The sequence below is a fragment of the Hyaena hyaena genome, unplaced genomic scaffold (assembly GCF_003009895.1).
Source record: "Hyaena hyaena isolate Hyena2069 unplaced genomic scaffold, ASM300989v1 scaffold_603, whole genome shotgun sequence".
In the NCBI taxonomy this organism is placed as follows: domain Eukaryota; kingdom Metazoa; phylum Chordata; class Mammalia; order Carnivora; family Hyaenidae; genus Hyaena; species Hyaena hyaena.
Genome location: NW_024081235.1, coordinates 1,131,511 through 1,158,739, shown reverse-complemented (window position 1 = coordinate 1,158,739; position 27,229 = coordinate 1,131,511). Strand labels below are relative to the sequence as shown.

Here is a 27,229-nt window from a genome sequence, read left to right as displayed (position 1 = left end):
GTGTCTGTCTGGGGGGAAGATTGCAGGTTTTGTTGTGTGTACAGTGAACACAGACAGGGGAAAAGGCACGGGCCACATGAGGTAGAAGACAAGGTGGTGAAGGGGCAGGAAGAAACCATCAAGGCCCTAGGAGGCAGCAAAGCCCCCTGCCTGCAATCTTGTACTTGACGTGAGCCTGCACTTGACCTGACTCCCTTCCTGACACCTCCCTGCCCCCCATGCCTGCTTCCAAGACCGCCTCACAAAGGAACACCAGCACCCGAGCGCTGTTCTACTTTGGGGACTAGAACTAGACAATTTCTATACGTTTAGACAGAGTGGATAGAAAAGAGCAGTGAGAGCATCAGGGTCTGACACAAGGGGTGTGCTCACTGGACGCCGGCTGCTGTCACCTCCGCCATGGCCTCCGTCATTACCTCCACCATCTTCTCCACCATCACCCCCGCCATCATCTCCATCATCTCTTCCACCATCACCTCCACCATCATTTCTACCATCTCCACCTTCCCCTCTGCTTGATGGTCTTCTCTACCACCCCTCCACCATCGCCATATGAGGTCACAGTGGTGACGATGGCAGCACTGAAATCAGAAGCCCAGACCGTCTACTCCTCTCCCCGTCATTTTACAGTAACACAGGAAATAGATGGTTGATGCTGCTTCTTACTAGTGGTTGGGTTATCATTTACTACTTAATTAGCAAGGAACTGAGGATCTCAACTGAAAAAGACGAAGCCCGATGTTTCTTTAAACAAGGCTGGTCACCAATAGTGAGGCTGCAGAGAAGCCCGAGTGCAAAGTGTTTTAAAACAACAGAAACACACCTCTGTCCCAGAGTTCTTCTTGATCGGTCTGTGATCGTTCAGGGCTGTCATTTGACAACATCACTGAAAGTGTGAGGGTTAACTTTAGTGGTCAACTTGTCTAAGCCACGGTCCTGTGTTTGGCCAAACGCAGTCTAGACATTGCTGTGAAAGTCTTCCTTAGATGGGATTAACACTGAAATCAGTCAACTTGGGGTAAAGCAGATGGCCCTCCACGGTGTCGGTGGGCCCTATCCAATCAGCGGAAAGCTCGAAGATTAAAAAGACAGGGGTTCCCCAAAGAAAGGGGAAGTCGGCCCGCAGAGGGGCTTTGCCCCTTGGGCTGACGCCGGCTCTACCCTGACTGCAGCCTGCTGACTGACTCTGGAGACTTTACTTATCAGCCTCCATAGTCACACGAACTGATCTTAAAAATCTCTCTCTCTCTGGATCTCCGTACCTACCTATCTATATCCTACGGATTCTGTCTCTCTGGAGAACCCCAGCACATGTGAGAAGGGCTATAAAAATAGCTTCATGAAAAAGAATTTTTCAACTGAGAAGCTAAAAAAAAATCTATGAGATAAAAGACGTGTGTATTTCTATGAAAGGTGTCCTCTAGCTTCGTCACAATTAAGATGGCTGCTACGGACTCTCCACGCTAAGCAGTGAGCGTGCCGGGAAACTTGACTCACCTTTGCCGCATCGGAGATGGAGTCCCAGTTCCCCCCAGAAAGGGCATACTTCCCACTTCCGATCCTCGTCAGAATCTCCTCAGGAGTATCATCGGGCCCGTTTGCAAAAGGGGTAAATCTGTGCAATGAGAGAATTCGGGTCATGAGCTTCCACTATGCCACCTACAGTGACGTTCGCAGCTTAGTGTGGTCTCCACGTTGTTGAAAGTAGCTCTTTCTTTCCCATCATGCTCCAAAAACAGGGTCATGGGGACCCGTTACTTATCTCTTACGCTGTGTCCATCTTCCCTACTCGGTCAGTGCTGTAGGTCAAGAAGGCCAGCGCAGAAATCTCTGTGGACCCGAGCACGAGCTCCCTGGCCCGTTTCTGGAGCCCTTGGCGACGCTGTGTTTTGCCCGGTCATCCATGAGACCGTGATGTAACGGGGGAGAGCCTGAGATCTGAAGTCTGAGAGACCCATGGTTGGCCTATTACCAACTCCAGCTCTCTGATAAATTACATTTTTTTGAAAGCGAGAGATAGTATGAGTGGGGAGAGGGGCCAGAGGGAGAGAGAAGATCCTTTGTTTAAATATTTTTAATGTTTACTTATTTTTGAGAAACACAGAGACAGAGCATGAGTGCAGGCAGAGCATGAGTATGGGCAGAGAGAGACACAGAGAATCTGAAGCAGCTCCAGGCTTCGAGCTGTGAGCATAGAGCCTGACACAGGGCTCGAACCCACGAACGTGATCTCACATCCACGGGCCCCGAGAGAGAATCTTAAGCAGGCTGCACACTGAGTGTGGAGCCAGACACGTTGCTCCAGCCCACGACCCTGGGTTCCTGACCCGAGCTGAGATCAAAAGTCAGATGCTCAACCAAATGAGCCACCCAGGCGCCCCACACATTAATTTCTTAAGACTCAATTGCAAATGGGCAGGATAACTCACTCCCAGGGAGTGTCTACACAGACACATGCACGATGCCTCAGCACCTGCTGCACTGAGTTACTGTATCACCTCCCACCATAAACCAGGGCACGCTGAGAAATGCCTCCCTGGAAAAGGAATCCGTGGGATCCCCACGCTACTTCTCTTCGTGGCGAAGCTTGCTGTCTGAGATCCGCGCACACACCGCGAGCATCAGAACACCGCAGAGCGACCCCACAGTGTTGATGCCAGGAAGAGCCGGGGCGCCTTCCCGGTAATTGTCCTCCAAGCACAGCCCCGGGCTGGCGACTCAGCCTCTGTTCCCCGCGGACACTAATCCCTCACGTGTCCCGAGAGGCCTCATGAAGGCTACAGAAAAAGCGGGCATTTTGTCCATTTCGTGACAGTCAACAGGACTGGACGGTCTACAGCTCTTTTCCTTCCATGCAGGGGTCTAATTAGCTTAGAAAGCGAGGTCCCGTGGGTTATTTGGGTCCTAGACCTTTAAGGCTGGAATCCTAAAGGGCCACCTGCTTTTCATTCAGAAGTGAGGGGGGTGAGGCCAGCTGAGGTCAAGGAGCCCAGCAGACCCTGGACTGGGCGCCGGTGCGCAGCCACCCTACCCTCCCCCCGTGATGCCCGGGGTGTTGTCCCGCGGCCACGCAGGTCAGTCACCTGCCTTTACCTGCCGCCTTCCCCGAGGTGCTGTCTGACCAGGAAGCCGTTATGGCTGCTTCTTAACTCAAGAGAACATTTTTAAGGGGAGATGTTGCGACCTCTTAAGGGGGGGTGCAACGGAGAATATGGACACGTGGTCAGAGGCTTGGGTTTTTTGCTGATGAGCGGAGTTCTGTGCCCTGGTTCCCCAATTCTAGAGATACATTTTAAAGAAAACAGGGGCTCCTGGGGGGTTCAGTCAGTTAAGCGTCTGACTTTGGCTCAGGTCATGATCTCGCGGTTTGTGGGCTTGAGCCCCGCATTGGGCTCTGTGCTGACAGCTCAGAGCCTGGAACCTGCTTTGGATTCTGCATCTCCCTCTCTCTCTGCCCCTCCCCTGCTGTGCTCTGTCTCTCTGTCTCAAAAATAAATAACCATTAAAAAAATATAAAGCATAAAGCTAACCTTCTTATCCCTGTTCTTTACTTGTCCTGAAGAGGCTAAGGAGGCCTGAAAGCGTCCCCACCCCAGCACCGGGCAGGGCCGACCTGGGCCCGGACGGGGCAGCACCCCGCGTCCCGGCCTCCCGATGCCTCGCGCGCTGACTCCTGTGGGAGGAGCACATTACCCCGCCAGCATGGTGTACAGCAGGGTCCCCAGGCTCCAGATGTCACACGCCGCATCATAGCCTTGTCGCTTCAGGACCTGCGGGGGGGAAGCAGATGACGGATGAGCACTCGGGAGGCAAGTTCAAGTTCCTGGCGTGTCGCTCCGATGGGATCAGGAGCCGGGCAGGTGGGGACCAGGGACGTCTTCTGTGGAGCTGTCATTCGTTAACGCAAAGTCGGCCGTGGAGCCCTGCAGCGGGGCTCCCCACAGACCAGGGCACACATAGGAACCCCAGTTCTTGCTAGATCCACAGCACATGGATTAAAAAGGAAACACTTAATTTTTAAGGAACTTTTAAAAAAATTATGGCAAAATACACATAGCATAAAATTTACCATCTTTTAAAAAGTTTTTTTATGTTTATTTATTTTTGAGAGAGAGACAGAGCGTGAGCTGGGGAGGGGCAGAGAGAGAAGGAGACACAGAATCTGAAGCAGCTCCAGGCTCTGAGCTGTCAGCACAGAGCCCAACACAGGGCTTGAACTCACAAACTGAACCATGAGATCATGACCTGAGCTGAAGTGGGACGCTTAACCATCTGAGCCACCCAGGTGCCCCTCAAATTTACCATCTTAATCAGTTTTAGGAGAAGAGTTAAGGCATTCAACTGTTACCGCCATCAGTCTCCAGAACTCTTTTCTCTTGCAAAACTGAAACTCTCCCATCACGCACTGGTTCCCCATGGCCCACCCCCAGCCCTCGCACCCACCCTTCTCCGCTCGGTCTCCACGGATGTGGCTGGTTTAGGGACCTCATGTAAGTGGAATCATATGGTAATTATGCTTCTGTCTTGTGTAACATACAGAACGCACTGTGTTTGAGGTTCATCATGTAGCATAGCACAAGACATCCCTCCTTTTCAAGGCTAACATTCCATTGTGTGAATAAACCACATTCTGGGAGCTCTGGGCAGGGGGGGGGCTCAGTCGGTTGAGCATCCGACTTTGGCTCAGGTGATGATCTCACAGTTTGTGAGTTCAGGCCCCATGTCGGGCTCTGCGTCAACAGCTCAGAGCCTGGAGCTGCTTCGGATTCTGTGTCTTCCTCTTTCTCTGATCCTCCCCTGCTCGTGCTCTCTGTCTCTCAAAAAATAAACATTAAAGAAACTTTTAAAAATCAAAAATAAACCACTTTCTGTTCATCCATTCAGCCACCGACAGATGCCTGGGTGGCTCCCACCTTTTGGCCACTGTGAATCATGTTGCTGTGGACGCAGGTGGCGAATGTCTGCTCCTGTCTCTGCTTTCAGGCTGCTGGGTCCCTGCAAGACTGCACTACATGGTGATCCTGTTTAATTTTTTGAGGAATGCTTAAAACAGAAGCATTCATGCGTCCTAGGATTACAGACTGTAGCAGCAGACAGTCCTCAGACAAAGTCATAGCCGAGTGACAGGAAAGCAAGCAGCTTCGATACTCCTGGGTCCCTGCACATCCGTGGACTCAGCGCTACACGTGGAAAACCGCGAGCAGTTGTCTTAAACACAAGGGCAAGGAGCCCATCCCCCACCTCTGTACCGCTGACACCATGGGCCGTGCCGGCAACACGGAAGGCGGTGAACCAGCACACGGAAATCAACAGAATGTTCACTGTTCAAGCCCTCTCTCCACGGGCTGAGTGACCTTCAAAAGTCACTTGAACACACTGAACTTGTTTTTTTCCTTAATCTATCAAGCGTGGCTAATATCCACCCTGTCCACTTCATAGGGCGCATCAAGATAGAAGTAAGAAATACTGGAAAAAGGGCTTCAGAAATGGAAAAGATACCGATTCTTAAGATATTCTACAACCACTACAATCAATAGCATCGATATTATTTCTGATCAGAAAAGGCACAATAGATGCTTATAAGCAGATTATTTTAAAGGGGCCCCAGGTAGCGTCTGGGTGGCCTAAAAATGGCCTTGGTCCCACTCGTGTGGGCTCCGTGCCCACCTGCATCTCGGCTCAGCACCCTGCCTTCCTCACCACACTGTGGGGGGGCACCTCTCAGCTCTCTCTCGCAGGCCCGCTGCTAGGTGCCCGCGTGCCTTTCCCAGCAGCCGGAAGGATCCACACAGAATCTAAATCTAGCCCCTGCCCCCGGCCCCCCGGCCCCTCACCCCACTGGCCATGGGCTGTCCTGCTCCACCGGCCTCTCAGGTTTTGTTGCTAAGCTTCTAAAAAGCAAGGAACTGGGTTTGTCTTCACAGGTGTTCCAGTGACTTCGGAGCCTAATGGAGGCGTCCCCGGGAGCCCGAGGCCGTTGCCCAGCTCATCCCGTCCGCTGGAGGCCGGCCAGCCGCCCTCCTCTGCCCATGACCGCGGTCCCCAGAGACTGTGGCTTCTGCCGTGGCCCACAGCCTGCAGCAGAACCTGGCCCAGAGGAAACCCCCAAACACGCAGACCCCGCCCCCCCCGCCCTGTCGGTGCAGCCGTAGGCGGGTTTCTGATCACAGATGACCCGTCAGCTCCCTTCTGGGTGACGCGAGAGACCGACTGCATTGTTTCTACGTAACTCCCGGCAAACACTCGGGTCTGAGCCCAATGGTCTACCGCACAGTAACGATTTTACATAGAAGCATCACCAGGAAAAATGCTGCAAACAGGAAACTAAAATGATACAATAGGTGTGTTTGAGCAGGATTAGGGGCTGATTGTTTTCTCATTCATTTCTATTCTCTAAGGTTATTGCTGAACTAAATCAAGGTGCCTCCAGTGTACCCAACTCTCTATCCCCTCCTTTGCTTACCCCCACTCCCCGCCCCTGGCTCAGAGATCTGACCCCCACTGTCTCAGAGATCTCACCCCCGCCTGCTCAGAGATCTTACCCCCACCGTCTCAGAGATCTCACCCCCGCCAGCTCAGAGATCTCACTCCGCCGGCTCAGACCTTATTCCTGAAGTCTCCGATCTTACCCCGCCAGCTCAGCTCTTACCTCCGGGGCCACGAAGTTTGCTGTGTAGCACGGCGTCATCAGCAGCCCGTTCTCTGCCCGAAGTTGCTTGGCGAACCCGAAGTCACAGATTCGGATGGACTCAGGGTTTCCGGACTCATCCATATACAGTATGTTACTCGGCTTCAGGTCTCGGTGAACGACCTGGAACGGCAGCAGGCCCAGGCTGGAGCGGGAAGGGAAGGGGCGAAGCGTTCCCAAGAGCAGGGTGTGTACTGGAGCCGGCGTGCAGCCGGAAGCAGGTCAGCTTGGATGGGGGGTGTGGGGGGGCGTTCCCTCCTCTCTTCCTCTGACATTGACGCTCAGATCTGGGGGCCCACTAGAAACCTCTTTGGTGGCAAATGAATATTTCAACGAGTGAGTAAATGAGCAGCTACCGAGGCGGAGAGAACTACGTGCGGTGAGCCAGGGGACGTGGACGAAAAGATCTGCACAGAACGTGTTTACCGTGCGCCGCCACGCCCCAGCGTGGTGAGGGGCTGGCACGTGGGAGAGCGAGGCAGACGTGGGGCGCATGACCACAGACGGGCTCAGCAGCCGACAGGAGCCCTCAGCCGCCCCCGTGCCGAGGGAGCTGCGGGGCTCCGAGCGCGAGGGACGGGGTCAGTGGAAGCCGTCAGCGCATCTCAGAGCAAAGCAGCTACTCGGGGCTCGTGGTGATTTCTTCGGAAGTGGACAGAGGCCGACTGTGAGCACACGCGTGTGTCTGCACACGGCCGGGAAGCCGCATTGCCCCGTTAGACCCCAGGCACGGATACAAGAGGGGGGTCGGAGGGGCACACGCAGGTGCCAGCCGGGTCATGGGCCCTGCGGGCAGGGCAGTGGGACAGTCCGGGTCCAGGCCCATCTCTGCCCTCATTCAGTGGAAGCCCTTCTGGAAAAGCCATCGTCCAAAGGGTTTCCTCTGGAGGGTGACTCTTCTGGGAAAATGCTTCCTACTCCCGGGCTGCCGGGTGGTGGACGCATTTAGCCGCTTACGACCACCCGTGAGGGGCTGGCTGGGGCACAAACACGGTCTGCCTCACGGGAAGGGCCGAGGGGAGAGGGGCACCGGGGACAAGGCCACCCCCAGCCGGCTGCGGGGGCTGCGAGCGTGGGGTCGGGAAGCCGAGAGCCCGGCAGGACCCCGGCTCCGTCAGTCACTTGTGTGTGGCCGGCTCCTGGGCAAGACAGCTGACCTTTCTCTGCTCTGGCATCCCAGTCAGACTGCAGACGCGGGGGGCACAGAGCAGCGCCTGGGCCGCGGGAACCCGGCCACCACTGTCATTTTCACCTGCAGAATTCCTCTGTGCAGGGAAGGAATTCAGCTTTAAATGGAGCAGGTGATGGGAGTTCAGAACTTCCCTGTATCACAACCTTTCCTGCATCTCAGGTCCAGGTACATGGAGTGTCCCTGGTGAGCTCCCCCGAACGCTGTGTGTGCAAGGGTCTGAGACACGCAGGGGCAGCTGTGATGCGGATGGGCACCGGCCCGCTCCCTCCTGCCCCCTCCCCAGGGCTGCGCCCCCCCTCCCCACGGGAGTGGAGGGAGTCCATGGTGCTGGCCACCCCGGAGGGCAGCGGCTCACCCCCTGGGAGTGCAGGTAGTCCATGGTCTTGGTGAGGGTCCACAGCACGTCGCTGGCCTCCCGCTCCGAGAAGCACCGCTGCCGCAGGATGCGGTCCAGGAGCTCCCCGCCGCGCATCAGCTCCGTTACCAGGTACACGAACTTGCCGTCGTCGTAGACCTGGGGGGCAGACACGGGCGCAGGGACCTCAGGAGCCACGCCGTGACCGCGGCCGCCTTGCCCTCGCCGGCCCGCCTGCTGTAGGGAGAAGGCAGCCCCAGGCGGGAGGGACAGGAGCCGGGGCGGGGCGGGGGCCTCAGTGCCCCCGCCCCCCGCCTGGTGTCAAAACCAGGCTTCTGGTGAAAATGAGCGAATGGCGGGTCCAGTCATACCCAACACGGCTCCTCTTAGGAAACAGCAGCTTTAATAGCCTGCAGCAAAGCAGGGAACGAGTCGGCGAGGCCAAGGGCTGGCGGGGGGGGATTTTAGCTGAAGCGAAGTGTCCTGATCTTGCTCCCGTCTCTGCTGTGGGACTGGGGGGCACCGTGCTGCTGCGGGCCGCTGGCGCCGAGCTCGGCCGACCTGAGTGTGCACGCCATGGGGCGGGGGTCTGCTTAGCAGGCAGGTCCGGTCCGTAGGTTAGGGTCCTGTCCAAGCAGCCCCCAGGGGCCCTCCGTGCCGCTGCACCGTGGACGAGGTGCAGCCAGACCCCAGCGTCCGGAACGGGATGGGGGGGGGCAGAGCCACAGAGGAGGGGCCATATGCCGCCAGAAATTTTATGGCCGAAGGCAATGGAAAAAAAGAGCTTTGTTGAGTCAAGGGACAAAGGGCATCGGGGGGCTCAGTCGGTTGAACATCTGACTCTTGATTTCAGCTCAGGTCATGATCTCACGGTTGGGGAGTTTGAGGCCTCTGTTGGGCTCTGTGCTGACAGCACGGATTCTCTCTCCAGCTCTGTCTTTCCCCTACTCTCTCTCTCTCTCTCAAATTAGATAAATATTTTTAGAAAACCCAAAAAAACCACAACAGCCAAAACCACCTCTGCCCTTGCCCTTTCCGTGACACACCTGTGTGGCACCACCGCCTGCCTATGGGCGTGCCCAGGTGACGAGAACTCATGGCAATGGGGCAGGTCACCCTCATACGAGCACTTTTCTAGCTCACACGGCAGTGACTTTCCAGAACAAATCACTCAAATAATTTGCCTGACTCTGGGCTCACTACTAGAGGGAAAGGTAACGTGGGTGTGTTGATTTCCAGGTTATGAACGCGGAAAATGCTCTCCTGAGACTGCACTGAGGCCGCTAGTGGCGGCGGGCCTCACACCCCAGCAGGATGACAGGGGTTAGGGAGGCTCGGGAGTTTTCATACCAGCTGGCTTCTGCGTGTGGACCTTAACAGGTAATAAAAGCTGGAATGCAGGGAGCAGCGAGGTGACGGGGCCCCTGGGGTGCAAAGCTGGCTTTTGCTCTGCTTTTGGCAACACGGGTGCCTGTTTCACATTCCCTCGGGACTTAGCGGGAACTCCAGGCGGGCTCAGAACCCTAGGGTCTGCGATCCGACCCGGCTCCGTCTCACCCACTCCCTACTCTCATTTCTGCTAATGCTCGACGGCTGCCAGCCATCCTGCCCTTTAAGCGCATGCCCGCCGATTTGGGAGGGGGCTGGGCCGACGCCGGGTAACCTCAAGGTGCCCGCGGCAGAGGCTGGTCCCACACGCGCTCACGGGGGCAGGAGCAGTCGCTGAGCCGCGGGGAAGGCCACCCCCAAAGAAACTCGAGGCACACACGACACAGCCACTGTGTGAAGGCCACTCACGTCTTTGAGCGTGATGATGTTCGGATGCTGTCCGTATCTCAGGAGAATCTCGATCTCTTCCGAGGGGTCTCTCTTACTCTTGTCGATGATCTGGAACAAACGAGCACGTGACCTGAGGCTCCCGGGGCGTCTGCTGGCTCCGACCCTGTCTGGCTCCTCCTCCCCTCGGGCTCATGCCTACAGGATAACTTACAGCTGCTGAGAAGTTCATGGCAACCCTCCCTCCCACCGTTTACAAAACCCAGGCCCAAGGGGCGCCTGGGGGGCTCGGTCAGTTAAGCTTCCGACTGCGGCTCAGGTCACGATCTCACAGTTTGTGGGTTCAAGCCCCGCGTCGGGCTCTGTGCTGACAGCTCAGAGCCTGGAACCTGTTTCGGATTCTGTGTCTCCCTCTCCCTCTGCCCCTCCCCTGCTCACACTGTCTCTCTCTCTCTCTCTCTCTCCCTCTCCCTCTCAGAAATAAAACATTAACAAGAATTAAAAAAAAAAAAAAAGCAGGCCCAAGCCTCAGACACGAATTGCAAACTATTGCAGGCTGGGTGGAGAGCGGGCTTCGGGGAGCTCACGCAGGCACCGCGTAACGGAAGGTGTTTTGAACCGCGGTGGCGGGCTCTGGTTGGTGGCCTGGGCACTCTGTCGTCCAGAATCGGCCCCCAGCTGCTGCTGGGTCTTACCTTACTCTGCAGCTATGCACCAGCAACAAAGTGTGGCCACATGCATGGCTCTCCCTAGGGGCCAAGGGGCCGCTGTGGCTCAGACACACAAACATCCCCTCCCCTCCGCCACCCAGCGTCCATAGCCCACTTCCTGGGATAACAGATAAAATCCTTCCTCCCGAGGAAACAGACGGCCTCCGAAGACACAAGGTTTCATGAGCATAAGCCTACGTCCAACGGGGACTCATCCGCGGTACATCACGGCCGATACCTTTGGAGGTGGCTTACTGTGCCCTCGCTTGCATTTTATGGGGATGGAACTGGTGGTGGAAGGGGACCCCATCCAAGTGACCCCACCCCACATGTGTTTGAGACAGTGCTCAGAAGAGTGCAAGCTGTTCTTGCAGATCAGCTTCACTTAATTTTAAAATATTTACTCTTTTGGAGAATGTGGAATCGTCTGACCACTAGACCATGAGAGGGGTTTCCAGTGCTTTCTCTCACGTGAAAGTGTTTAAGTGGAGCTTTGCGTGAAACTCAACCTCTTTTCGGGGCGCCTGGGGGGCTCGGTCCGTTAAGTGTCCGACCTTCACTGAGGTCATGATCTCACGGTTCGTGGGTTCGAGCCCCGCGTCGGGCTCTGTGCTGACAGCTCAGAGCCTGGAGCTGCTTCGGATTCTGTGTCTCCCTCTCTCTCTGCCCCTTCCCTGCTCACACTGTCTCTGTCTCAAAAATAAGTAAACATTAAAAAACTAAAAAACAAAACAACCTCTTTGAACAGAGTGTTTGGCCGCGTCTGACCACCTGCCCCCCTTTGACCCTCCCTCACTGCCTCGGACAGTCGCCCTAGTTCCCATGCTCCTCTCTCCATCCCGGCCTATTTTATTATTTTATCTTTATTTTTATTTTCTATTTTAGAGAGAGAGCGCGCGCACAGTGCATCTGAGTGGGGGAGGGGCAGAGAGTGAGGGAAAGAAAGAGAGAATCCCAAGCAGAGTCCACTGTCCACTCAGAGCCCGATGTGGGGCTCGGTCCCACGACCCTGAGATCATGACCTGAGCCGAAGTCAAGAGTCAGGCCCCTAGCCGACCGAGCCCCCCAGACGCCCCTCCGTCTCGGTTCTAAAGGCCCCAGCCAAGCTCCCAGCGCCGCAGCTGGGAGCCCAGGCACACGTGCTGCTAAATAAACAAAGGCTAAGCTCGCTTTCTGGAGACGCTTTTCTCTTCTCGCTACATTTAACTCCACTGAAGCCGGAGCTCGGCCCCCAGGTCACTTCTGTCGTGGACAGAAGCCAGCAGCTGACGCAGCGTCCTCTGCGAAGGCCGGGGCCTCCATGACGCCACGAAGGGCTCGGTGGGATGCTCTTTGAAATGTGAGATGGTTAAAGTACCTTACTGGATGTTTAAAAAATTAGTGGTAGATTCATTATTTTTTCAAATAAGATTTCATAATAAAAAATGCATTAGCATGAATCTGTTGATCACCCTCTCAGCGGAGCAGGATGCAGGAAGCCTTTTCTCTACGGCCAGTGGCCAGGGTTGGGGGGGCGGGGGCACAGCAGCTATGGGACCAGACGGGGCGGCTGCGCAGACACTCATAGGACAGGAGCTGGGGCTTTACCTTCCTCCGCCCTGGGGCACCTCCCGGTGGTGGGGGTGACCTGAAGCCGGGGGGACAGGGAGGTGGGGAGGTGGGTGTGCAGGGGACACGGGCGCCCCGCCTGGCAGGGAAGCCAGGTCTGAGGGTGGCGGGCACAGGACCCTGCAGCCGAGCGCCTGGCTCTCCACCCCCCCCATCTGGGCGGGGCTATGCGTCCACGAGGCGACGCGTCTATTCAGGCGCCTGGTGTTGATCCCGACTTTGTCGGCAAGTCCTGGCTGCTTTTAGCCACAAATCTTCTGGGATTTCCTTCTTTGAAAGGTAAGGAAAAAGGGTCTTAACAGAGACGCTGAGCCGGGAGGCGCGAGGACCGGTCGCTGAGCCCCCGAGGTCGAGGACGTTTAGGCGCGTCTGGGATGTTTAGACATTTCTTCTCTGTGGGACTGGCTCCTGGGACTGCCATCGTCAGGCTTGCCTCTAGCTCAGCAAAGTGCTGGTGGGTCAAGTCCCTTATTCCGAGAATAATACCGGTTTATAGTTTCTCGTGGGCAGTGCAGGAAGGGGTTCTCAGCACAGGTGCTTCTGAGCAAGGCCTCCTCTCGTCCAGGCTGGCGCTCAGGTGACCCTGACGGAGCGCAGGGGAGGAGTCGGGAGGAGCAGTCTCTGTCCTCTCATCCAGCAGGGGCCGCAGGCAGCAAGCGGGACGCTGCCAGGGGTCAGCCACCCACCACGGCCCCGAGCAAGCTCCTCGGCGCCCCCCCTAAGGAGCTGTGCGCTTGCGAGGCCTGGTCGGCATCCCGTGGGCAAGGCCTCGCAGCAGACGGCAGGGGGGCTCCCTCCGCAGGTGAAGCGCAGAGGTGCCGTTCCAGGGCACAGCGGGCGCCTGGGGGCTCAGTCAGGCGTCCCACTCCTGATTTCAGCTCAGGTCATGATCTCACGGCTTGTGAGTTCGGGCCCCACATCAGGCTCCACAAGCTGACCGTGCAGAGCCCGCTCGGGATTCTCTCTCTCCCTCTCTCTCTCTGCCCCTCCCCCAATGCGTGTGCATGCATGTGCACTCTCTCTCTCAAAATAAATAATTAACATTAAAGAAAGATAAATAACTTAAAGCTAAACACGATACTTCCAAAACCATGAGAACCGCTACATGTCACAGGTGCTCTGGGGCTGACGGCCCGCTCTTGGCCGAGCTGTCCGGGAGGCCAGTTCCCGCTCCATCCGCACGAGGGCCCCCCGCCCCCGAGCAGGAAGCATGGAACTCCTCGGACCATCATTAGGTGAGCAGGAGCTTAACAGGGAAGGCACACGCCACCCTCATGTCCCAATGTCCGTCCGCTGGAATTTATCTGGGAGGTGTCCGCCCCCGTCCCCGACGGACGCTTTAGGCTGGGCCTTCCCCTTCAGCACCGCCGACATACGGGCTGGGTAATTCTTCACTGACTGGACCCTGGGAGGGAGCGGCCTGGGCAGGCTGTCAAGCCTCTAGACCCCAGCGGCGGCTCCACCCCGGCTGTGACAAGCAGAATGTGTCGAACATGGCCAGTGTCCCCGGGGGCGAAGCCAGCCAGACGGATGAGGACTGCCCGACACGGGAGCCCCGGCACCCCGGTCACCATCCTACCTGCATGCACTTCTTTGCTCTTGACTCTGGGGGAGTTTCCGAATCGCCTGTGGAGTTGGACGAGGAGGCCCCCCTGGCTCGGGCTAGACTGTTTCTCAAAATGAGACAGTCACCCTTTTCCATCCACGCAAGAATGGACGCCCGGGTCCCCACACTTTGCGTGCTAGCCGCTGTTAAGCATCACGCTTCCAGCTCTGCTACGCATCAGCCAGACAGCAGACACAGAAGGCCGAGGAATATTTCCATTCCGTTCTACCTGGAAAATGCTGACAAAGGGCAGGGCGGCGATTGTGGGATCTTAGAACACTCTGCTAACAAATGGGCCCATCCAGAAAACTGAGCTTTTTTTTTTTTTTAAATGTTTTTAAATGTTTTTATTTATTTCTAGGAGAGAGAGAGAGAGACAGAGTGAGCAGGGGAGGGTCAGAGAGAGAGGGAGTCACAGACTGAAACAGGCTCCAGGCTCTGAGCTGGCAGTCAGCACAGAGCCCGACGCGGGGCTCGAACCCACGAACCGTGAGATCATGACCTTAGCGAAAGTCGGACGCTTAACCGACTAAGCCACCCAGGCTCCCCAAAACTGAGCTCTTTGCCTTGAAGTGCCTGCTGGTCCCGCGGCCCTTGAAGGAAATCCAAACCAGCAGTAATGAAGTGACAGCGGTCATTCCAACCAGTGGCTTACACAGCTCTGGGTCCGGTGGGCCTGCCCGGCGCTTGGGGGATTTAAGTACCTTCCAGACAAAAAACTACGACCTGCCGTGGTCTTGGTGAGGACTGGGGGGTCCCTGCCAGGCCCACCGGCTCCGTCTGTCCACGGAACTTCAAGGCTACAGAAGAGAAGCAGGAAGGTGCGGTTTCCTGTGGCACCGAGCTGCAGCCACGCGCCTGGCTTCTGAGCCCTGGAGCGAGATGTGTCAGAAGTTGCCAGCATGGCGCGGCCTCAACAAGAGTGTCAGGGATGGAGCTAAGGCCACGGACAAAGCCTAATTCAGACGGTGTTTTTATAAGAGCTGGATACGGGACAGTACGGGTAAACACACCACTGCCTCTGTCGACGGAGGTTTCTCTTCAGAGACACACAACGCAGCTGATCGGCCGCACAGAGGCAGGCTGTTTTCTAGAAGGGCATCGTGGTCACTGGGCCGCCCCAACAATAGATGTGCTTCTCTGCGCAGGCTGGAAGCATCGATTGTTTCCAGAATTGCTGCCGGCCACCCGCTAAACTGCCCAAAGGAATTGTGTGAGAAGTGACCCGGGCAGAAGAAATTCTCCGAAGCCCGTGTATGCCTGTGAAGCCTGCGTCCTGAAGCGCGAATGGAATGCTCTCATCGGAGCAGAGGGCAGGTGCGCGCCCCACGTCGGGCTCCAGGAGCAGCACCTGCCCAGGCAGATGGGGGTGGCCACACAGGTGCTCCTTTGAACTCTCTCGAGGGGGAGGAAACACGAAACTTCTCAGCAACCCAGGTCGTAGAAAGTCCCGGAAGCCCGCACGCCTGTGCCTCAGCGGTGACTGCGACACCACCTGGGGCTCCCGTGTGCACCTGCTGTAGACGCTGGGACGGTGAGCTGTGCCGTGCACTCTGCACCCTCCGCTCCGGGAAGCCCAGCTGCACGCCTTCCCTGGACGGCGAAGTGCCCCAGGCGTGGGCAGGCTGAGCGCGGAGAGCTCGCCCCTGGGACTCACATGCCGTCTCCTGTATTTCAAACACTCTTTCTCGTTAGAGGAACGTAAGACACACGTGTCCCTAAGCCATCACTTTCCAACCCAAACTAGACCGATGGCCTTTGATCTAGGTTTTTTTGGCTGGTGTCTTTTTCAGACAGAGCTAGGCATCTTTTCAGTGCCGGAAACACTGGGTGGGGGTCCCCGGTGGGTGTGCACGCCCTTCTCAGGGGTCTCCCTCTTTGCAAAACCCGTTTTCACAACACAGTGTGGGGCATGGGTGAGGAGCCAAACAGGAACGGGTCACCACCTGCAGTCATCGTTTTGAACGGTTTCTTTGGAGGCCAGGAAAATCGCCGGATGGGCTTGCTCCTTCTACCCTGCTGCCTGCTGGAAGGTTCCCCCCACTGGGGGATGGGCAGGGACACGTGCTGCAGACGGCGTTGGGTTTGGCCATGACGACGCCACAGGCCGGACCCGGCTTCTCGAGTGTCGAGGTCAGTTCAGTGGGAACGCGGTGCAAGTAGACATCTCCCTCTCGTGGAGAGAATGTACCACGTACGCTTTTTACCTAAACTAGGTCATGCTTTTAGTGGGAAGCTTTAGCTTTAGCCCATATCTTATCAACCAGAAAATGGAAGAAACTGGTATTTGGGATTCCCAGATGAGATATCAGATGTAGCAACAATTACAGAGGCCAACGGCACTACTACGTAGAGACGGGATTCTAGGTCATTACAGATCGTTATTACCATGACTTTTCATGGTGGAGAGTAAAATGGCCAGCTCTCTGCTTAGGTTTTCATAGGTTTAACCAGTTTACGCCTCTGTTCTTTCCTGAGTTAACTGTTGGGGACTCTGGCTTCCTCCTTTCTTCCCCACCTCCCATCAAACACGGTGCCTGTCTCCCGGTGTATTTTCCAAAATACTGAGCACCCAGAGCTTCTATTCCAGAGTGCGCTGTATACCAAGCTACTTAAGGTGGGCGGTACTCAGATGTGGGATAAAACTGAAATCATTCCTGATTCGCAAAATAATTTTTGAATGGGTGACGTGATATCAGAGCAGACCGAGCTCCGTCACGGGAGACCTGGGGAAGCGGCGAATGGGGAGGGAGGGGGCCGGCTCAGCCGTGCCCGCCGCGGCCAGCTCCGCGTTGCCCTGGCGCACGCACCGTCTTACCTTCACGGCATACTCTGCCTCAGTCGCTTTATGCACACACCGCTTGCACACGGAGTAGGAGCCCACGCCAATGTCCTCCTTGATGTCGTAGCCGTCGGTGAAGTGTAAGTTGTTCCCGTGTAACTGCTGCAGAGAGAGGCCAAGGGCAGGGGCGGCCGTCAGGGATCTCTGCGCAAGGGCGCAGCCACAGCCACAGGGCACGTCCCCGAGGCCTGGGCCCACGTCGCTGGGCAGCAAGGGCTCCAGGCCGGCCTCCCTGCCCCCCTCGCCTCTCCGGTTACAGGCTTCATTCTTAGACACCGGCACACAGTGTCCGCAGACTGGCCGCAGCCCCCGAAGACCTGAGAGCCTGAGAAAGCGGGCAGAAGCCCCTGCAGGTACTGGGCGTGCGGTTCCGATGCCCGAGGCGAGAGCGGCGCCTGGGTGTGCCAACATCCGCCTGGAAGTGCGGCCGCTCATGTCCCAGGCCTGGCCCACGGCTGCCGTGGCCACAAGCCCCGCACTGTGCACTCAGAGCACAGTCAGGAAGCCGCCCGGTACGGTCTACACCACCACATCAAGTGTCCACGTTAGATGTGCTGTGGTTTCCCAAAAGGCTCTGGACACAGAATGTGGGGACCTAACGCCACTCAATTCCCCTGACCTGGTCCTTAAATAAAATGTCATCGCAAGTCCTTCTGAGAATGCTCTGGATCTGGTTACACTCACTAGGGGAAATCTTATAAAAATGTCATTGGAATCCACCTCCTAAAAGTCAATTTCACAACAAGGGAGTGGCAGCCACAAAGCACATCGCTCTCTCAGGTACCGGCCCGACTCCATGCGGTGAGGACGCCCCCGTCTGATGCCCGTGGGGGCTCCAGATGCAGACGCGCCACGGGGACATTGTCATCAGCACTCTCCCCTTCGTTAGGAGGGGTGTGGGGCAGGGCGAAGAGCCACGGCTCGGGTCACCCTGAGCCTCAGTGACGCCCACGGGGCTGGGAAAGGGGCTGACGGAAGAAGGTGTGCCTGCCCCCCCCCCCCCCCCCCCCCCCCCGGCCAGCTCCCCGGTCGGCTCTGGGTCCGTGGAGGCTGTGGAGGCGGGCGGCGCGGGGTTACCTGCACGATGGGGTGGACCGTGGCTTTGTGCAGAAGATCCTGCGGCGAGGGCTCCTGGACCAGACTTGAGGCTACAAAGCTGAATCCTCGAAACAGATGATGTGCGTTGGCGCTGGGGGGAATGCCGGGTGAATCTGCAGAAACAGCGAGAGAATTCAACCCCCGGGAGGCCTCCTCGCTGGGGCTCTCCAGTCGCTTCGACTGAGTTCATTACATCACACAGTTTGCCTCTGAGCCAGGGACTCCCTGAAGCGCTAAGAGACGGAAAAGTCATTCTCTCTGTATTTATTTATTAATAAGAGGGTAAGATTTTCTAATTTTTTTAAATGTTTTTATTTATTTTTGAGAGAGAGAGAGAAAGAGAGAGAGAGAGAGAGAGAGACAGTGTGAGCAGGGGAGGGTCAGAGAGAGAGAGTGAGACAGAATCTGAAACAGGCTCTAGGCTCTGAGCTGTCAGCACAGAGCCCGATGCGGGGCTCGAACCCGCGAACCATGAGATCATGACCTGAGCCGAAGTCGGATGCTTAACTGACTGAGCCCCCCAGGTGCCCCAAGAGGGTAGGATTTTCTAACAGAGCATGGCGGTGTGAAAGGGCAGCTGTAGCAGTGTGATTCTCAAACAGTGGATAATCCACATCCTGTATGTGAGATTTCTGGACGCTGAGTGGGAATGTCTTCCGATAGGCTTATACCATTTTCCCCCTAAACTTAAGCCAATACTAAATACTAGTTTATATCCCCTGGACACGTTCAGATATCCGCTGCCTTCCCTGGAGCCTGAGGGGTGGTGAGAGAAGCCAGTCTAAGATTTAAAAGCCCATCGAACAAAGTAGTCATAAACTAGTCCTGGGATCATCAAAGTTTTCAATTTCCCAGTTTTAACTCCTCACTTTTAAATTTTCTTTTATCCAAGTCTCATGCATGCTTTTTAAGTACGGTGCCAAAAATCAGCATCCCCTCGATGATTATAAAGTACGACACACTCCATTTCTGCCACCTGTCACGTGGGCACGTCAGCCATGCCAACCAAACGTTAGTCGAGGTGACCTTCATAAAGACCCACTGGGGTGTGAGTGGAGGGCTGTGTGGGAGAGGCAGCCGGGGCGGAAATGTCATCTACGAATGAATCTATGTGATCTACGAATTCTCCATTCACTAGTGCAAGCGCATCCGTCCAAATTAATAGGGCTGTACGTCCCCCAAAGCGCTCACACTCCTAAGTGGCTGTAAATGAGCCTCTTGAGCGCTCTGGCTACTTCTCTGGGATGAGCTCAAATTCTTAAATCTAAAGCCCTAAGGGAGGGCGCCAAGGCGCCCTGAGAGTTGAAGGGGCTCTAGGGTGGTGATGCATTGTGCTTGGTGCAGAGCATGCGGCAGCCTGGGGGTGGTTAAGGGAAGGCAGACCGCAAAGCCCTAATTCTGTGCAGGAGCCCGGGGTCCGGAGAAGCCGGGTGCCCGCTGCCGCTACACCACAGTGGGGGGGCGGGGGGCGCTTTTGTCGCCACTGTCTCGCAGCGCATAATTCTCAGATTCCAAAAACGACTCAGCTGAGCCTTCTGGTTTTTAATTAAGCTTCCTGGGTCTAGCATGATGGGGATTTATTTCCCAGCACTGACGGCCTGAACCAAAGGGAACAATGTGGATTCTTATCTGTTCCAAGTGTTTCCACTGAGTCTTTTGCATTTGGCTATTTGTTTCATGATTATCTTTTTTTTTTTTTAATGTTTATTTTTGAGAGAGAGAGACAGAGACAGAGACAGAGCACGAGCAAGGGAGGGGCAGAGAGAGAGGGCGATACACAGACTCAGAAGGAGGCTCCAGGCTCCGAGCTGTCAGCACAGAGCCCGACATGGGGCTTGAACTCACAAACCATGAGATCATGACCTGAGCTGAAGTCGGAAGCTTAACCGACTGAGCCACCCAGGCGCCCCCATGATCATCTTTAAAAATCTTAGAAAATTTCAGATTTGAAGTCAGGGAGAAAAGAGCCCCCGTGCTCACAGGCCACTGGAACATGTCGGGCCTGCACCCCTACATAAAGGGGCTTTCCCTCTTTATGTCACGTAACACCGTCACATAACATACCCCTACTGTATGCACCGGACTGTGTTCCCCCAAACTCAGAGTGTGAAGCCCTCTGTGTGGCTGTCTTTGAAGACGGGCCTTTGGGTTAAGTGAGGTCAGGAGGCCTGACCCAACAGCGCTGGTGTCCTTCTAAGAAGAGGGAGAGACGACAGGGGTCTCTCTCCCTCCTCATGCCCGGGACGGGGCCGTGTGAGGCCACGGAGGGAAGGCGGCTGTCCGTGGCCAGGAAGGGAGTTCCCACCAGGAACCAAAGTAAATGCGCGGCGTCTGAGGCGCCCGGGCTGGCGGTGCGTCACGCGGTCTGAGCCGACTGAGACAATCCCCAGGTCTCAGAAAAATCCCCTAGAGTTGACTCATTAATGTCACGCAATGACCTCTTGAAACTGACGGAGTTTGACAGACCGTCGCAGCGACAGCTGACGCATCCTGAGAGCCGGGGGGACGTGTCCGTCTGCTGGGCTGAGACCCCGTGGCTGACTGAGCTTTGCACACAGGTGCGTGGAGTAAGGCCTACAGCTCCCGCGGCTGCGGACCTCACCTTCAGCCCTCCTCTCCCTACAAAACCCTCTAGTCGAATGAGAGACTGTCATCGTCGTGAGGTCCCCTCACGGCGTCTGCTGAAAGCAGTGGCCGCTGGCCCGCAGCAGGAGGGGACGCCTACAGACCCCTGGACGGCCTCCAAACCAGACGTTCCCGGGGGCGACCAGACTTGGTTCCGTCACTGACTGTGATGGTGGCGCAGAGAGAACGGGTCACACGGAACCGGCACTCAATCCAGGAAGCGCCCTTGCACACGGGACCCCGGGCCCTGGACAGCTCCCCCTAACTGGTGGGGTGTGGGGGGCCACACGCGGACAGACTCAGGGCCACCGCTGCCACACACACACCTGTGGGCGTCCGGGCGGTGAACTCGGGGTCGAAGTGGAATGTGTCCTCAGGCCTGCCCACCGCGGGCTTGAATGGCGGCTTGATCTCCTTCCTGTACAGCTTCTGCAGGGAGAGCAAGGCAGGGCGCTGAGGAACCGCGGACAACACGAGGGCCTTCCGTGCCCTGGCGCAGCCCGCTGCAGGGCGGGGAAGGCGCGCGAGGTGCACACGGCCGTTTCCACCTGCGGGCGGCACCCGAGACACTGACGTGTATATGAAAATACAGCCCCCCCCCGCTCCGGGTAACAGCAGTACCTGCTGTTGGGTACCCTCCTCTCCACCCCGGGGACCCTGAGGCCAGCCCCTGGGTGACGCCGTGAAAGCTCCCAGCTAGAAAGGAACCGAGCCTGGGCGCGGGGCTGGGGTGCCTCCTCCGGACACCCGCTCTGGCATCCCCAGATTTGGGGATCCAGCTGCCTCTGCAGAAGTGGGCGGAGCTGTGCTTTAGTGCTCCTTTTGCACACGCCTGTGCACTTCGATGGGCCCATCAGAACACCTGCCTCTAGATGGCCAGCAGCCCCTCTGGAGAATGGCCACGTCTGGAGGCCCCCACGGCACGTCACGGGGCCTGACCTGGGGCAGGATGGCTGGAAACCCGCGCCCCTCATTGCCTCGGTCTTACGTGGTAAATTTGAAAATGTCTTCAAACCCCAGTGTTGTTTTCAAAGCTCTCAGGCAGGGCGACAATCCGTTCTTTTGGGGAGACTCGATTTAAGGGACAATACAACTTGGAATCAGGCCCCGGTAGTGAGGCAGATAGGGGGCTGGGCCGGTCAGGGAGGTGGGCTCTGGGATGCAGGGGTGGGGGGGTCTCAGGGCTGGGACACGGGGGTGCAGGGGCCTTAGCGCTGGGACACTGGGGTGCGGGGGCTTCAGCACTGGAATGTGGAGGTGCAGAGGCCTCAGGGCTGCCAGTCTTGGCGGAGGCTGAGGGGGCGTCACGAGGTGGACTTAAGGACGTGGGGTTCTGGGTGCACAGGAGGGGTGCCAGCCAGCGTGCTGAGAGCTTGGCAGGCTGGCATCTGGGCAGCGGGGCCTGGACACCAGGACTGGGGTCTGGGTACAGCTGTTTTCGCACTTGTTTCCCCCAGTTCTGCCTGATCCGAGGGGCCCCCAGACCCTTGCTGGGCGCCTTTGTCTCAGTAAGTCTGGGGCCCCGCTCCGGGGCACGACGCGCTGATCCCTGCCTGGAGCACACCCTTCCAGAAGCCCCCGTGGGGGCGGCTGACCAGACAGTAGCTGTGTCTGGGAGGAGGGGTCCCGGAGGCCGGTGCTGACTGACGGCGCCGGGCTGCACTGTTTCACGAGCAGTGGCGGCTGCGGCGTGCACAGGCTGGCACTCAGGGCGCGCACTTGGGAGCCAGCAGACAGAAAGGAATGTATTAACTCCGCCCTGCCTTCCCTGGTCATTTCCTGCCCTGGGCAAGTAGATTTCATTAGGGATTGATGGACTCCTTGAGCCCTTTCCATAAATAGAAAGACGCTACTTTCCGGGTGACGCACTCCGGGGTGGGAATAGACTTCCCTGATGTATGCACTTGTCAGAGGAAAGCTGATGAGGAGAAGCGAGCTGTGCGCCCTGATTAAAATGCGAGCTGCTACCGAGACGGAAGGCCCAGGCGCAGCCCTGCGGGGCTGACCCCTGCTGCTCGCGCCGGCCGTTCTCCCGCGGTGCTCGAGCTGGGTTATTAAATCAATACCTGTCCTGCTCCAGGAAAACCCACATCGTCTCCCTCGGCATCCGTGTGTTCTGCTGCTACTTGGGGGATGGGGTGGGGAGGTGGGTGGTGGGGGAAGAGAGGGAGAGAGGAATCTGTACGAGCCGGGGCTCCTGCTTTTGTCAAGGGCGGGTATTTACAGGCACACAGAACTGGCTGTCACTTAATCCAAAAGAGAGGCGTTGGCACCTGGAGCTGAAGGTGACCCTCGGCTCCTCTTCTACCCCCAGCCCCACGGGCACAGGGATCCCTGGAACCCGGCAGCCAGCGCCTGCCTCAGCTTCACGGCTGCAGATCAAACAGTCCCGCGAACCCAGTACTTGAAACTGAAGCACTTCTGCTCCACCGTGGCTCACTGGGTGGCACCCGGAAGCCCCGGCGGGCACGGCCGCGCCTGTGTGCGCACCTGGCGGGCAGAGGCCGTGACGCGCCTCACCCTGCAGCCCTGCTGGCGACACCTCGCAGCCTCTCTTCCCATCCCGCCACCAGCGACAGAACCGTACTCCCTGTGTCCAAACCGAGAAGCAGGCTTGGGGTTTGGGGGGTAAAAGAACCTTCCTTCTCATTCTGTCACGTAAACGGCAGTGCACAGGGTTAATTCGAGAACGAAATACCAGCGGCATTTTGTGTAGGTTTTGAGCTTGATGAGATGCATTATAATTCTGACCTAGATTCCCGTCTCTGAGCCTCTAGAATGATCCATCCCACACCGATGGAAAGAGAATGGGGTCTCATGATCAATTCGCCAGGCATCACTTTAAATCATCTGTCTTGTCACCGGATCTCAGGCTGACACAAGTCACGGCCACATTGGCACAGGCTTCACATCGCGCCCGTATGCGCTAGGAAGCTCTGAGCAGGTGCGCCACGGCTATTTATACCTAAAAGACCTTCAGATGATGGAGGGGAGAACAGAGGGAGCACAGTGAAAATGGTAACGGGATAATGGAAGAGGAAGCTGATTCCAGCTCGGGGTCACGGACCTAACATCTGCTTCTGTAGGCAGTTTTGGCTCCAGGCGATTCAAAATTAACATCTTCCAATTAGGAAAGGGCACAGCTATAGATTGTTCCCGAAATAGCCATGCAGAAATAATGCAGAGACGCAGAGCGGGGGCAGCCTGAGTAGCAGGGAGAATTCGAATGGCCTCCAAGCACCCGCGGAGGTGGGGGGCGCATCTGACGGGACTCAGTCTACGCGGGTTACCCTTGCCGCAAGCGGGTTTACAGGACGGCTGAACCGAGCGGCGGTCATTCATTGTGCAGAGTCCTGTTGGGCTCCTTGAACGGAGAAGCCCTCGGCCGGTGTATTTAATGTGGGAATAAACGGATGGAAACTGCCTCCCGCTCTGACACAGGCGCCGAGATACTGGCCGGCAGCGCACTGCTCCCGGGACCCAAACCCCTAAATGCCACTCTGTGTTGGGGGCAGGAGGCCCTCTCTCCGCTCCTGCTGGTATGCATGACCAGCATGGTGGGGCTTCACACACAGACCTTGGGCTGTCTTCTCACTGCCCTGCGCCTCAGTTTCCCGCGGGAGTCCCCACTCCTCACATGCTACCCTTGGAAGTGTCCAGAAGAACGAAAGGAACAACCCAAGCATACGTTCCTCGCAATGACGGGTACCGAGTGGCTACGGGGGGGGGGGGGGGGGGGCCCCGGCCAGGAAACAGGAAGCCTGTAGTAGGTGTGAGTCCGCGGTTACTGTGGTCAACGCAGGCATCTTTCCCACGGTGAGGGGCGCCAGGCTAGGCTGGGGGTGTTCCTGGGGGTGGGAGTCCCGCGGCCTGCGGTGATGAACTTTCCCGAAGCATCCAGGGCAAAGGAAACGCAGAGTACATGCAGGAGCCCCCTGACCCTCTGCCAAGGCCTCGGGCTGTAACTTCAAGCTTTCATTTGGCTACTGCGCCAGCCTCTTTCCGGAAGAACTGTTCCTACACAGTCCAGTCGCTCGGCTGTGCGGACAAGCTAATGGCAGGGCACGGCGACCCGGGGCTGTGACCCCACACCCACTGTGGACAGACTCGTTCTGCACCAGCAGGTCACCTGGAAATTTCTGCTGGCGGTTTTGGGTCACTGAGGGAAGCAGAAAGGGAAATAAACACGCCTGTGTGCTCCGGGCCAGATGCCAAGGCCGCCCGGGTTGCCTCGCCCAGGCAGACACCAGACGGTTGGGGGACCGGCCTCTCCTCCTGGCTGGGAGCCCTTGCCGGGCACGGGGACAGCCTCCGGGTAGTAACGGCTTTTGCAGACGCTCCTCTGCTGTGGCCCTCAGTTGTCCAAGCCGCTGTTACGGGACAGGTAGTAACGCTCCCCACTGGACACCCGTCAGTGTCTTAGGTGTTCACGGCTGCTTTCCTGCTGAGGGGCCTGTCGCTTGCCCGGGGCGTGACCTGCGGCCAAGGCTGGTCTTGGTGGCACCACAGCTCATGGGTGCGTAGGGAGGAGGGGGAGGGGACGGGCGGAAGGCGGAGGTGGGGTCACCGGTCCCCGTGCGTGTGGCGGTCAGATGTCAAGCAGCTGGAGGACAGCCGTGTCTTACGACGGCGGGACGGTGGACAGCCCGCTCACCGGGACGCAGGCCGGCACCACATATCACTCATGGAATAAATGACTTGGCACAGAGGTGGCGTTCCAGAGCTTCCTCACCACGTTCCGGCTGCTTTCATTCAGGGCTTGAGGTGGAATGAGACCCTTCCCACCCTCTCTGTCCCCGTCTGTCATCTTCCATGGGCAGATACGGAAGTGAGAGTGTTTGGTCCCCAGGAATCTGCCGGGCTGCTCTCAGGGACGCAAGGAAGTTCAATGCCAAAAGCAACACGAGGACCTTCCCAACCTCAACTGTAGTCCGAGTACTCTGAAATCCTGCAGACCATCGCCTTCCTGGTGCAGGGCCAATGACCAGGTTTGCCGGGGGGGGGGGGGGGGGGGGGGGGGGGGGGGGGGGGGGGGGGGTGGGGGCCCCTGCAGGGCGGGGCCGCGCGCACCGGAGCTGGTCTCTGCCCCCGGGCCCTGGCTGGTGCGGCTCCTAATGCTCTGACAGAGGCCAGGCGTCTGCTCAGAGCCCGCGGGGACCCCTGGGATGCAGAGCCGGTCCGCATAGGGGTCAAGGCCATCGTGCAGTGAAGATCCAAGTATTTCAGGAAGTTGTCTTGGGTTCCCCTCCATATGCCCGTTCCTCGGGGGAGGGGGGACCCTTCCTGGCGGAGATGAGCGTCCGTCTGTACTTCCTGCCACAACAGGTCCTGCTGAGCAGAGTTGTGCCGAGCGGTGCCCGGAGCCGAGTGGCCGGGCCCTTCCTGCCCTCCCAGCCGCAGCCCGTCCCCTGCCCCGAGAGCCTCTCGTTCTCTCGCTCGCTCGCTCAGTGTTTATCAAGTGCCTCCTCTGACCCAGCCCCGGCCTCAGAGGCACGGGAGACGTCGCTAACAACGTCCACAGCGACTCCTCACCTCTGGGAGCGTACGGCCAGCACCCGGGACGGACGGTAATGATGGACACAAACAAGGGCCGTGACCCCGGGCGCTGGGAAGAGATAAGCGGGTGGAAACGGAGCACGGGGGTCAGGGTGCTGGGTGCGGAGCTGCGGGATGGGGAGGGCCCCCCAGGGAGACCTCGGCGAGAAGCTGGCTTTGTTTCTCTAGTAGTCTTCACGCCCCGCGCGGAGCCCAACACGGGACGTGAACTCACAAGGCTGAGATCAGGACCTGAGCTGAGGTCAAGAGTCGGATGCTTCACTGACTGAGCGGCCCCGGTGCCCGAGAAAGTGGCTTTTAAGAAGACGTGAGGAGGACGTAACTGAGTCACAGGAAGCCCCGGGGGCACGTGTGCTGGGTGGGGGACGGGTGCGTGGGGGGGCGGGCGTGGAGGGTGGGAGGGGCAGGTGGGGGCTCGGCTCCCCTGCGCCTTCTCTTCCCGGCGCTGCCTTCCCTCGGGGACCAAGGGCACACCCTCCCTGTGCTTACGGCCTCTCTCTCCAGCCTGGGTGGAAAGCCCGGGCGTAGGATGTCCCCGTCCTGGCCACTGCTCTGTCCCCGGGTCCTGGAAGTGCCTCAAACACGCCCAGCGGGTCATCTGAGTAAATGGGACGGCGAGTGATCGCAGACGGGGGTGTGCGGCTCTACCCTGACCCCTGTGTGGGGGGGGACGGAACATGGCCGAGGACCCCCTCCCCCCAGCACCAGAGCTCGTCCTCACAGGGTGGGGGGGCACGTCCCTAGGGCTCAGCCTCTGAGGCTCCGGCACTTGGTGCTGCACAGAACCGTAAATAATCGGCTAAAAACGACCTTCAGGTGCCCGCCTGCGAGTTAGCGGCGACCCGAGCTCCGTGTATGCCTGCGTCTCCAGGAAGCCAAGTAAAAAGACATTTCACAGGCAACCAGGGGCTTTGATTTCTTGCTTCCACTTCCCATTTTTCTGAACGCAACCCGCTGTCGGCTTGGCCCTTGAGCAAGGCCTGTGTCCCCGGCGGGGAGGCGACAGGCGTGTCAGCATCTCACGAGCTTCTCTCCAGTGTCACCGTTGAAAAGAAGCCTGATCTCGTAAAAGCGGCATAGTCAGAAGTGTAGACGGGGTTTTAAAGAATCTTGTGCTCTCACAGCTTGACCTTCCACAAAGGAAGAGGAGAGGAGGGGAGGAGGGGGAGGAGG

The 27,229-nt window shown here is 57.7% G+C and overlaps 2 protein-coding genes across 3 annotated transcripts in view; both read right to left on the bottom strand.

Annotated features, from left to right (window-relative positions):
• Positions 1-27,229, bottom strand: part of RPS6KA2 (ribosomal protein S6 kinase A2) — a 153,550-nt gene that overhangs the window by 6,198 nt on the left and 120,123 nt on the right. The window contains 8 exon segments of the mRNA XM_039257159.1: positions 1,498-1,615; positions 3,694-3,770; positions 6,650-6,811; positions 8,236-8,394; positions 10,033-10,122; positions 16,754-16,879; positions 17,855-17,988; positions 20,827-20,929. Of these exon segments, the coding sequence (XP_039113090.1) occupies positions 1,498-1,615; positions 3,694-3,770; positions 6,650-6,811; positions 8,236-8,394; positions 10,033-10,122; positions 16,754-16,879; positions 17,855-17,988; positions 20,827-20,929 (969 nt within the window).
• Positions 23,321-26,744, bottom strand: LOC120248703 (basic proline-rich protein-like). 2 transcript variants are annotated; one of them, XM_039257160.1, is made up of 2 exons: positions 26,033-26,744; positions 23,321-25,813 (listed from the first exon to the last, which is right to left on the bottom strand). In XM_039257160.1, the coding sequence occupies exons 1-2, from the start codon at positions 26,733-26,735 to the stop codon at positions 25,386-25,388; spliced, it is 1,131 nt and encodes a 376-aa protein (XP_039113091.1). In that variant the 5' UTR covers positions 26,736-26,744; the 3' UTR covers positions 23,321-25,385. The 2 variants fall into 2 exon arrangements, with proteins under 2 accessions (XP_039113091.1, XP_039113092.1); XM_039257161.1 differs by having other exon boundaries at positions 23,321-25,783.

Excerpts from the sequence above, each read along its gene's own strand:
- LOC120248703 (XM_039257160.1), bottom strand. The coding sequence starts at position 26,735 with ATGTTCCGTCCCCCCCCACACAGGGGTCAGGGTAGAGCCGCACACCCC. Across the intron at positions 25,814-26,032 it reads CTGGCCGTACGCTCCCAGAG|GAAGTACAGACGGACGCTCA; the intron begins GTGAGGAGTCGC and ends CTGTTGTGGCAG.